Source organism: Anomalospiza imberbis, chromosome 13, assembly GCF_031753505.1.
Source record: "Anomalospiza imberbis isolate Cuckoo-Finch-1a 21T00152 chromosome 13, ASM3175350v1, whole genome shotgun sequence".
NCBI classification, from domain to species: domain Eukaryota; kingdom Metazoa; phylum Chordata; class Aves; order Passeriformes; family Viduidae; genus Anomalospiza; species Anomalospiza imberbis.
Window position 1 is genome coordinate 9154413 of NC_089693.1, and position 11462 is coordinate 9165874.

General features: G+C 49.8%; 1 protein-coding gene and 1 long non-coding RNA gene across 3 annotated transcripts; one reads left to right on the forward strand and one right to left on the reverse strand.

Moving 5' to 3' along the window:
* Nucleotides 1–1302: 1302 nt before the first annotated feature.
* On the reverse strand, nucleotides 1303–6101 carry MEX3B (mex-3 RNA binding family member B). 2 transcript variants are annotated; one of them, XM_068203798.1, is made up of 3 exons: nucleotides 5956–6101; nucleotides 4918–5154; nucleotides 1303–3948 (listed from the first exon to the last, which is right to left on the reverse strand). In XM_068203798.1, exons 2-3 carry the CDS (start codon nucleotides 5150–5152, stop codon nucleotides 2534–2536), a joined length of 1650 nt encoding a protein of 549 aa, XP_068059899.1. In that variant the 5' UTR covers nucleotides 5153–5154; nucleotides 5956–6101; the 3' UTR covers nucleotides 1303–2533. The 2 variants fall into 2 exon arrangements, with proteins under 2 accessions (XP_068059899.1, XP_068059898.1); XM_068203797.1 differs by lacking the exon at nucleotides 5956–6101 and having other exon boundaries at nucleotides 4918–5901.
* Nucleotides 6102–6825: 724 nt separating this feature from the next.
* On the forward strand, nucleotides 6826–8507 carry LOC137481863 (uncharacterized). The gene is made up of 2 exons (XR_011003734.1): nucleotides 6826–7099; nucleotides 7705–8507. It is a non-coding gene; the product is annotated as an uncharacterized lncRNA (long non-coding RNA).
* The last annotated feature ends 2955 nt before the right edge of the window (nucleotides 8508–11462 follow it).

An 11462-nucleotide genomic window follows, 5' to 3' on the forward strand; every position in this document is an offset into this window, starting at 1 on the left:
GAGCTTTTCCTAAACACCCATCATCAAGAAAATATACACCAGGACTTAAACTTCCTCATCTCTAAAAAAGTAACTGACTTTGCCAAGGTTTCTTCAGTGTCTGTACCGCTTATGTATTTAAACACATCTTCTCTGCCACTCTCTGGATTCTTTTCCACAGCCTTGGGGTGGGGGGTTTCTGCCCCTCATCAAAACCTTCAAGATTCCTGAGATAGATTCAACACTCAGTGAGGAATTTTAGCTCTATAAATCAGATGATACCACAACCACAGTTCAATGAAAGAAGCAAAAATCAAATCAAATCAAACAAAGAGATCCCATCATCCCCTGCCGCATCCTCCCTCCTCCCCCTTCCCACCCAACCAGCAGCTCTGGAGTCCATAAAGGAGATCGGAGCTGAGCAGCTCTGCCCATACACTGCTAAGCACAAAGTAAAGCATATGAAATAGGCCACGCACTCTGCGTTCCCTTTGTTGTTTTCACTCACAAAGAGAAACACTTAGGGAAGTGCAGCACCTTCTGCAATCTGCTCTAACACGCGGCAGCCAACAGCCACAGCTCCCACGGACTCCACCGAGCAGCACAGGTCCTGCGGGGCTCGCCCGGTGTCCGTGGGCTCGGCTCAGCCGCCCTCGCCCCAGCGCCACCGCGGCCACCAGCAACGCCAAACCAACTGTACACGGCAATAAATATTTTATTCAAATGAGCTTGTCAACACCAACTACCCCAGCCACAACTGCCAAATACCAAGAAGCACTGTCAAGGAGGCAACTGCGGCCCTTGCTCCGCTCCAGAAGTGCTAAGTTTGGGATGAGGTCCCTGGGCATGGCGGAGCCAGGAGCCTCCACCAGCACGGTGCAACAACGGAGCCTCACCTGCTCCCTCTTTAGCTCCTTTTCAGTTCCCTATTTCCTATGTTTTGTCTGCCAAAAGTAACAATTCACACAAACCCAGGTACTTTTCATGACTAAAGATTATTTTAAAAAATAGTATTTTGTGCTGTGGTAAGTGCCAGCACTATAACACATATTAAAAAAAAAATCAATTTTTTTTTTTCATTTATAACACATTATAAGGTATGACAGCTGGCAGGATTATTCTGGAAGCCTGTACAAGTTCCAGAAACATTAGCATGACACAGTTTAAACTCCCAACATGTTTCACTGATACAAGCAGGAAACAAAAATTCCAGGAAAAACTCTCAGCACATGAAATCACATCACCACACAGAGTACCTTTTTTTTTCTGTAATATTTTATTTTATTTATATAGAAATACTTAAAAAAACATGAAGTAGCACCATTACTTAAGTTTTACTTTTATTATGTAGAACTTTAAATGTCAGAAAAATAAAACTCTTGATACAATTTCAAATCTTGTCTCAGCAAATATAATATTAGTATTTGACCATGAGGTTAAAGGCCCTTTATCATAAAATAAAATATACTTTGTTTTTAAACTTTGCTCAGTAAAGTACATTTAAGCTCAAGTAACGTCACCTACATATACATAAACAAGTGGTAAACAAATGTATTAAAATAGAAATACTAAAACTATAGTGGTGCAACAGAATTTTTGTAATTTCCACTGAATTCTATTTATACAAATGTTAGAAAGCTTCAACAGTTCCTTTTGACATATGTTTATACATTTCCATTTTTGTAATAATATAGAATAAAATATGCTTTATATCACTGAATAGAAAATATGCTGGGTGAAGCAGATTTAAAAGATTTTTTCTGAACCTATAAAATCTCCATCCCAACAGAATACTGTTCAAAGCATTACACATTTTATGGTTTGTAATTCCGTTCACAATTGTGTGATATTAAAATAATACAGTGTTCTTTGCCATAAGGCCATACTAAAATAAAAAAGATTTAACCCAGCTACAAAAAGTTCACTGAACTTAAATTAAAATACTTGTAAACATCTTTGCAATATGAAATATAATTTTTCAAGTCAAAAAAGAATAAAATACTTCAATCTGTATTAATGCAATTTATCTTTAAAACCTTTAAACGTTTTTAATATATATAAGAGATATGTTACAGTTTTGTTGGTTTTTTTTTTCTTTTTTCTTTTTTAAAGTCTGATAAAGCTGCAGTATCATGGTTTTTCACAGGAACTTCTTGCCCTTTCAAGAACATTCAGAAAAGTATCCACCCATAGATTTAATTATTTTGTAATAAGCATCCTAGAACTACCAGCACGTTTTACTAACAGTCCACACACCATTGTCATCATCATAAGCATCTTCTACTTTCAAATTTTTTTTCTGTTTTTTTTTTTTCTGTTTGTTTGTTTATAAAAAAAGGGGAGTTTTGGAAGCTTCGTATTAAAGTACAGTGTAAAAACTAGCCTAGCACTAGAATGGAGTCGCCCGTTATTATTTATAGCATGCACCCGCTGTCACACCACCCCCCAGCCCTCCCTCGGCCGCAGCCCGCATCCCTCGGCGGGCGGCGGCCCCGGCCCCGCCGGCCCCCCCCGTTCGTGCCCGGCCCGGGCCGGGCCTCCCGCCCCGCGGCGCTCAGGAGAAGATGCGGATGGCCTGGGTGACGGCGCTGTGGCACACGGGGCACTGCGGCTCCGTCTTCTCGCAGATGCGGTTGGCGCACTCCATGCAGAAGAGGTTGTGGCCGCAGGGCACCAGCGCCGCGATCACCTCGCTCTCGAAGCACACCGAGCAGTCGCGGCTGCCCTTCCGCCGCACGCCAGAGGAGGAGCAGGAGGAGCTGGACGAGGAGCTGGACGAGGAGGAGGAGGAGGCGGAGGAGTCGGAGGGCAGCCCGGGCAGGTGGGCGCCCAGCCCGTTGGCGTACAGCGGGTAGGAGGCGGCCAGCAGCCGCCCGCCGGGGTCGCTGCGCACCCGCCGCGCCAGCGGGTGCTCGGTGCCGGCCGCGCTGCCGTGCAGGGGCGGGGAGAGCCGCGCCGGGGGCGGAGCGGCGCCGCGCCGGGGGCCGCTCACCAGCAGCGCCAGGTTGGCATTGGCGGGCGCGGCGCCCGGGAAGGCGGCGGCGGCGGCGGGCGAGGGCGCGGGCGAGGGCGGCGCGGCGGGGCCGCGCTCGAACTGCGGCCAGAGGAGGGCGGCCCCGGGCGGCGGGGCGGGCGCCAGGTCGAAGCCGGGCGGCGAGTCGAAGGGCAGCTCGGAGCAGCAGTCCGGGGAGGAGAGGACGTCGCCGCCGCCCCCGCCGTACACGTAGCCGTTGGCGCTGTTGTTGTTGTTGTTGCCGTTGTGCGAGAAGCTCAGCGCCGGGCTCGGGGGGCTGTAGTCGGCCAGGCGGGCGCTGCCGCCTCCCCCGGTGCCGCCCCCGAAGTAGGAGTCGGTGGAGGCGCTGCCCAGCGAGCTGGAGCTGTCGTTGCGGTAGTTGCAGAAGGGCTTGCGGCCCGGGGTGGGTGTGATGCTGGGCGGCGTGGGCTTGCTCCAGAGGCTGCCCGTGCCGTTCAGCTCGAAGCCCACGTCCGTGCCGTTGGCATGGAAGTCGTTCTCGTCCGTCAGCTCGATGATGCCGCCGGTGCGCATGGCGATGTGTGCCTCGATCTCCTCCCGGGCCCGGTCCACGTTCTCGGGCATGCCTGTCACCTCAAAGACCGGCTCCTTGTCCCGGCTCGGGGTCACGATGTATGTGTGCGTCTGCTGCTGGATGCGCTTGATGGTCGCCCCCTTGGGCCCCACGACCAAGCCCACCACGCGATAAGGCACCCGCACCTGGATGGTGGTTTGGCCGGGCAGGTTCGGGGGGCCGGGAACGGTGCCGTTCAGGGCTGTGTTCTTGTTCCGCGAGGCTCGGATCATGGAGAAGTGCTCGGCCGCAGAGATGATCTCCCTGCGGGCCATGGCCACATCTTCCTTTCTGCCCGTCACAACAAAGAGCGGCTCCTCCCCGCGAACCGGGGTCTTGATGTAGGTGTTGGTCTTTGCCCGCAGAGCTTTGATTTTACAACCTGGGAACGAGATGCGGAGATGGAGGACGAAGGGGAGGGGGAGGAAGGGGAGGTGGTGGGGGAGAACCGGTTACAACCCATTGTTTGGGTGCACCTAGGGAGGGGAAAAAAAAAAATACACACCCACCCGAAATACATTGCCCCCAACCCCAGGTGATCGCTGGCATCTCGTCCGGGAGCCTCGGTCACGGTGTAAAGTAATGTCAGCCCACAGCCCTGGCACACGCCCAAAGGCATCGCAAGTGGCCACCAGCACATCTGCCATGCAAACTGCCCCAAAACTACCAACGTGCAGTTCACAGGGTCGGGAACACAGGGGGAAAAATAAAAAAGAGAGCGACAAAAAAAAAAAAAAAAAAAAAAATTTAAAAAGCGTGCAGGAAAACTGCACCGCCAGAAAAAAATAAATAAAATAAAATGCAAGCAGCCCTCACAAATCAGCACACCCGCCAGTCCACATTCCTGCTCAGCACTTTCCTTTTGGAAAAATAAAATCAGTTCTTAAGGTGAGAAGCAGAGGCTGTACCGAATGAGCCATATTCCCCACTGCGGATGCTTTATTCCAACCCCATTGTTCCACTTCTCCACTCCATTTCTCTTCCTTAAAAATAATCCACGATTTCTAACTTTGGGGTGGTGGAGGGGGGAAAGCACCGAGGCTCCCATTTTCCTCCCGTTTCCTCTTGCAAATCTTAACTTTTGCAGCCGGAGGAAAGGACAGATTTATATTATTTTCGTGATTTTTCCCCCAACCCGGCAGCTGAAAGTGCATCTCGAAACTGATGCATAACACTCCTCGGAAACATCACGTCTGCTGCTGCACTTTCTTTGTCTGGGGGAAGCCGGCACTGGCCACCACCGCACGGCTGCAGCGTTCCTGGGAATGGCCAGTGTCGCATCTGAGCCGCCCGCCCGGCAGCGCGGAGGGGAGACCCGCGCCCCCACACCCCCTCGCATGCAGGCACCCACCTTGTCTCCCCACTATCTCAGCGACATGTTCCGAGCTGGGCACCGGGACGCATTCAGTCATGTTCACGCTCTTTTTCCGAGGCTCGTTGTCGTAAATGGAGCCCGTCTCGTCGTTGTCCAGCCCCAGCAGGGAGAGCTGATCCAGGGCGATCTGAAGGGCTCTTTGGTCATCCAGGGTCTCTCCCCCGCCACCACCACCACCACCGCCGCCGCCGCCGCTCCCGTTCCTCTCCATGTCTGCAAAAAGCGAGCTGGGCATAGTCCCTGTGTGTGGTGCACCCTCCGCCTGCGCTCGGCTCAGTAGTAAGAGATCAGACACAAAGGAGAACCCAAGGCAGATGGCCAGCAGGAGAGAAGGGAAGGGAGGGTGGGCGACTGCTGGAGACCGGGGAATTGTTGCCTTTTGCTTGTATATTTTGTATCTTTTTTGCTTTTTTTTTTTTCCTCCTCTCAGTGCAATCCGGTTTATAAGATGTTCTCAGGACCCCCCCCCCCACGACTCCCCCCCGAGGTTTTTTTCGGTCGGCTTTTTTTTTTTTTTTCCTTTTTTTTTTTTTTTTGTCGGCTGGGGGTGGGGTGGGGGGGGTGGGAAGAGGAGAAGCGAGAGGAGCTCCGATGGCTTCCCCCCCTCGAGTTCCTCGCCGGCCACAATGCCAAGCGGCGGCAGCGTTTCTTTAAGGAGCCCCTCCCAGGCTCCACTCCACTCACTCAGCGTTTTTTTTTTCCTCCTCTCCCCTCCTCTGTCTGAGGCTCTGCTGCAGCCAGACGGCTCTGGAGAGGCGGGCGGGCGCGGGGCGGGGAGCGGGGGCCGCGCCGGGCGCCGCAGCGTAAGCGCCGCTCGCTGTCACCGCGCGCCGCCGCCGCGCGCCGCGATTGGCCGGGGCGGCGCGGAGGGGCCGGCGCTGCCCCCCCGGCCCGGCCCGGCCCGGCCCGGCCCCGCTCTTTGTTGTCGGCTGCCGAACAATGCCGGGCCCCGGCCCGCCGGCCGCCGCTCCCCTCCCCGCCCCGCGCCACCCGAGCGCCCGCCGCCAGCCCCACCTGAGCGCCGGCGGAGAGGGCCGCGCTTGGGGTGCGTTTTTGCAGCGGGGGGGGTTGGTTCGGGGTGCGGGGGGGGGTGCCCTCCTTTGTGCGCCGTCGGGTTCGGGAGCGGCAGCGCCGCAGAGCCCCCGGCACCGCCCCCGCACCGGCCCCGGCCCCGCGCCGGCAGCGCCGCCGCCCCTTCACCGGCCCCGCGGGCGGCGGCCGCGGGCGCGCGGAACCCCCCGCCGGCTCCCGCGCGGCCCCGCCCGGCGCGCGCCCCGCGCCTGCGCGCCCCTCCCTCCCCCGGCGCGCGCAGTGCGCCCGCGCGGGGCCGCGGCCGGGCCGGGCCGGGCCGGGGCGGGGCGGGGCGGGGCGGGGCGGGCCCTCAGCGCGCTCCGCCCGGGCCGGCCCCGCGGCCCCGCGGCCCCGAGCCCGTGCTGCCGCGGCGGAGGAGGCGCCTCCCGGCCCCCCCCGCCCCGCCCCGCCCCGGGGACGCTGCAGCCCCGGCGGGCGCGGGGTCTGAGCCGGTGGGAGCCGCGGCCCCGCCCTGCCCGGCCCGGGGTGACGGCCGTGAGCCGAGCGCAGCCGTGAACCGGGGCCGGCCTGCGGCCCCCGGCAGCGCCTCCCGGGCTGGAGCGCCGGGACATCTCGGTCCCAGCTCCCCGCGTTTCCGCTCATAAAGAGCCCGAAGGGTGGGAGCGCCTCCCGCACAGCTGCTCCAGCTTAGTGTCACCGGCACCTTACACCGCCTTGCTAAACCGCTGGAAAATAAATCACCTCTGCCTCTTCCCTGGACCTTGTATGTCCAAATGACTTGCTTTCACCTCTACACCACAGGACCCTTCAAACAGCAAAAGTGGGTTTTTTTTTATCAAGTACTCTTGTCACAAAGACCTCCCTTGATGGGAGGATTAGACATGAAAGTTCCCTCGCCGTTGTCATAAAAACACCACCATCACATTTGATTTCTCTGGCTCTTTTCCGTGCCTCTATAAGCATCCATACTCAGTCCTTGCCAGCTGTCAGTACAAAACCCTGACTTTTTCAGAGTAATCATATAATAATTGTTTTCCAGTATCAGGTGTGACAGGGACAGACGTTTACAAATGCACCCAGATCTGTTTAGCCAGCTGCCTGTACAAACAAGTGTAACAAGTCACAGGTAATTGTTTACATGCAGTGTTTATTGCAAATTACTGTCACTTCGATGTTTGAATGTTGTATAACAAAGCTCCAGTGGATTGTTTTCTAGCAAGGGTACACACTGGTGATGTGCCATCCTAAGTGCTGAGCTTGTCCCATCAACTAAGGAAACTGAAGTTTCATATTTAAAAGATCACTTATTCTACAGATTTACTTCCTTAGGCAGCAGTGCTGGTTTCCATAGGGTAAACAGGAGGTCACTTGTAAGTGCTCAAGGATCCATAAAACTTACAACAACAAAATAATACTCTTTGTTATTAAATAAAATAATTATTTTTAATTCAATGAGTCTAAAATCTGTGAGACAGAACATCACTGTACTGATTTACCAGACAGGGGCAAGACAGATGAGAGATGAGATGAGATGAGATGAGGGAAAGACACATCAGTGTAAGGAATTAGTGTTGTTGGAGTCCAACAGTGAGAGTCATAAATACTGAAATGCATAGATAAGAGGAGACTGGTTGGGTTGTGCTTGGATTTTACGTGTTCTTAGTTTTGTTTCTTCACCTGATTTGTCCATTTTTTTCTTCCTTCCCCTTCCCACCTTATCTGCTTAAACAGATCACTGTACTGTACTGAACAAGCAGAAAAAGGGAAATAAGTTATCTTCAGGTTTATGTTCCTCTATAGAAAAATTTCCCAAAGCAAGATTCCAGGCAGAGCTGGCTTTATTTTTAATGCAAAGCTAGACGCTCCAATTAAAAATGCTTAAAATGCATTTCAGAATGAGCATGGTACTTCCAGGGAGCAGGGGGAGAAGATGATCCATTTCTGGGAGACTAAGCCTGCACTGGTGTTCCAAGAGCCCCATGAATCCTGTGGAATGCTCCAACATCTCAAGCACTATTACTTTTTTACTATTTTGGAAGACATTTAAGAGCAAACTAGAGGGAATAATAACAATTAAAAAGTTATACTGGTATACCTTAAAACCCCCATGCACCAAGAGCACAGCCCGCGGGGAGCACAGCAGCTATGCAGCAGTATGTTCATATGGCAACAAGCAACCAGATTCGTACAAATCTACTCCCTCCACTAAATATTGCTTCAGAATAACTTAATCAGGTCTAAATTAAAGTGTTATCTATCTACAGAACGCCTTTCGTTCCATAAAACCTTGAAACATGCACAGAATTAAACTCCATCTCTGGGGGAGAGACCAACCATCTACCTAGCAATTTACAGCAACTTAACAAAAGCAGGAAGGGAGGATATATTACAGGCAAATACAGGACTCGTTGCAGGAGGAGTGTAATTCTCAGTCCTTTTAGTTTCTCTCTGTTATCATTTCCCATTTGTGACAGAAGTAATAAAACTTCCTTCCTCCAACCTTTATTTAATTAAAGTGTAAGGTCTTTGGGGCACTGAGCTTACTGTGTGTATATATACAGCACCTAGCATGAAGAGGTCATGAATTCATCTCAGCCCTTTAAATACTCCTCTAAATACAAAGCATTAACAATAATAAGAATAGGATATAATTTTCATTTAGAATAGATGAGTCTTCTGTTTTCAATTATCACAAAGAATAAATTACATGCATCTCAGGGAATAATTAAATTAAGGGTTAAGGGAAAGTATTTCATACCACAGACTTACTTGTAACTCTGGTTTTTTGCACTTAATGACACTGCTGCCCACTCTTACAGCATTTACTCAAAATTCTTATTTGCCATAATATTACAAAATAATGTCCCAAATCCCACAGGCCAGCTCATCAGTTAGTGTAGGAGTATGGTTTAATCTGAGGCAGTGCATGTGATTACTGTGATAACATACCCAAATTAACCTTTTGCATGTGCAATAAACTGCAATTAGCAATTTGCAGACAAATGACAAGTTCCTTCGTTTCCTGTAATATGCAGCAATACACAAGCCAGATTTCCTATTGAATCCCATATTAACCTACATTCAGTGGCAGTGAAATCTCAGAGCACTGTGTCAGAATTTATCATCTTTCAATGATGTCAGCTCCACCTCTTGACAGTTCTAGACGAGATGTTTATAAACAACTCATCCATAATCTGACCAATTTCAGCTGAAAATGTTTATCGTTTTTTCACCTCTTGTTCCAGTCACTTTGAACGCTTTTACTAAGGGATGGGCCGAGCTCTCAAAACAGTATGGTTGTGTTAATAAACGACAAGAAATGAAATGGACATTGAGTAGTGAGTGGCTTTGTGATGCCTCTCTGAGCTGGTAGGAGGCTCAGGGGTAGGGAAGCTGCAGAAGTGCCTCTTTCCCTTGTGATAAGGAGTGTCACATCAAGAACTACAAAAAGTGAAGATGATGTTTCCACACGCACTTTCATTCCCATTAATTCCACACCTCTCCCTGCTACAAAATTCGTTTGCAAAATATTTTTTTAAAAACAAAGATCTTCTGGGACAAGTTGTGAAAAGCAATTTTGCTGCAAACCAGGAAAAGTCTTGCACCTTTAACAGTCATCATCAGTCTCTGATAATGTTGATACAGTGCCATAAACCTGAACCAGTCCCTAGCAGCTTTACTAAAGTGCTCGTTTCTGGTATAATAAACAAAAAAGATTTTTGTAATAGGCATCACATAACTGCACTTCCTTCATCTGCCTTTGCTGGTAGTGTGACATGAGCGATGGAGGGGATGAAGTGCCTTATAAGAATGCAGTTTTGTTTAACATGAGTGATGGAAGGAAATTCAAAAAGCATAAAGATGCCTTTGTAATAAATCAGAACTAACCAGCCAGATCACCTGCCCACTTTAAGACTCTCCACCAGGGTTGTGAGTGGCCTCCTTCAGTCATTGTTCCGCCCTGCCTCTCGCTCTGAACCAGGGTTATCGCACGGTGCATCTGAATTGAGTGGTGTTTAACAACTGTGCCAAGCAGAGTTCGAAATGAAAATCCCTTCTGCCTCTCCTTTGCTCTCACACGACGTGGTTGGCGTCCATCCTTCCCGTCTGCTCCCGCGAGCAGCTCTCCCTCTCTCCCCGTCTCCCTCTCCCACCGTGGAGCGCTCGCCGCTCCGCGGCTGCGGGATTGGAGCTCTTTGTTACCAAAGAGCTGCCATGCAGCGCTGCCCGCGGGGCTGGGGGCACCGACCGCACCCGTGGGCACTGCCCGTTCAACCGGGGCGGGGTTTAAAAGGAAAAAAAAAAGCAAAAAAGAAAGATTTATATCTGTATGTTTAGGCTGAGCTAGATAACTCATAGATCTGTGAGGTACCTCATAACCTTGAGTCTTTTTTAATCAGTTTTAATCTCTGAAATAGTAAATTATAATTAAAATTTAATATAATTTTAATCTCTCAAATAGTTAATTATAATTATGGTCATAAAACATGTACAACCTTTGCTTCCTCTCTCCTCCATCCCTCACCTCCTACTCAGAGCTGCTACATGAAGAAAGAGAAAATAATTGTCCCTTTAATGGTAATTGTTTATAAACTCCTTTTCACAGAGGCTATGTTTATATACAATGCCTATGCAAAAACCAGGCACAAACACAATACTCCTAATAAACGAGTGAATAATACATCCCTGACCATAATTCCAGTGCACTCCAACAAAAGGATATCTAATTCCTGTCACAGAATTGCCTTGTAGGTTGAAGTTCAGCATATAAATGCACATGGGAAAAGATTAGATTTTAATTGATAAGTATAAATCATCATTCACTGCTGTCTCTGCAGGAAGCCCTGTGTTAAAACATCTAGTTAATATACAATATAATGGATAACCTTGAGGCAGAAGCTCTTGCATCTGTCTCTATCCAAGAAAAAATGTCAACATCAGCCTTTGTTGTAGCAAAATACCCTGACATCTGAATGGAGTTGCTGCTGCTGGAAAATTGACTGTCCCCAGTGCAATCCTTCCTAAGGTGGGTCCAGTGCTTAACCTAGAGATGAGGCCAAATTAAAAATCTTTATCTGTGCACACCTGTCCTTAGGAATATTTGAAATCTGGTTTGGTCAGAATGCTGTGTTTGTGGTGCATCTCCTCCTCTCTGAACAAACACATTTCTCATGTGATGCTCTCACTGCAACCACAAAGCATTAGCACTCACAAGAGCATCATTGAAGATACTCAGGCTGTTCATTGAGAACAAAGCCATTAATGATTAATACCATGGTAGGAGAAAATGTAGCAGTATTTCTTGGCAGCTGAAATGTGGCAATGTCTGTCCTACATGCAAAAGACTCATAAATACCTTCAGCTCTTCTTACATAAAATCGTTCTTATTAACTCTGTGGGAAAGGGAATCAAACAAATCCCCGAACTAAAGAGAAGATTTTCACATGTAAAACTGGATATATACAATACATCTCTCTCTGACTGACCCA

What these genes read in the sequence shown, in the direction of transcription:
- MEX3B (XM_068203797.1), bottom strand. Translation starts at nt 5,176, where the DNA reads ATGCCCAGCTCGCTTTTTGCAGACATGGAGAGGAACGGGAGCGGCGGC. An exon ending in TGAGATAGTGGGGAGACAAG is followed by an intron (nt 3,949 to 4,917) that starts GTGGGTGCCTGC and finishes TCTCGTTCCCAG; the next exon opens with GTTGTAAAATCAAAGCTCTG.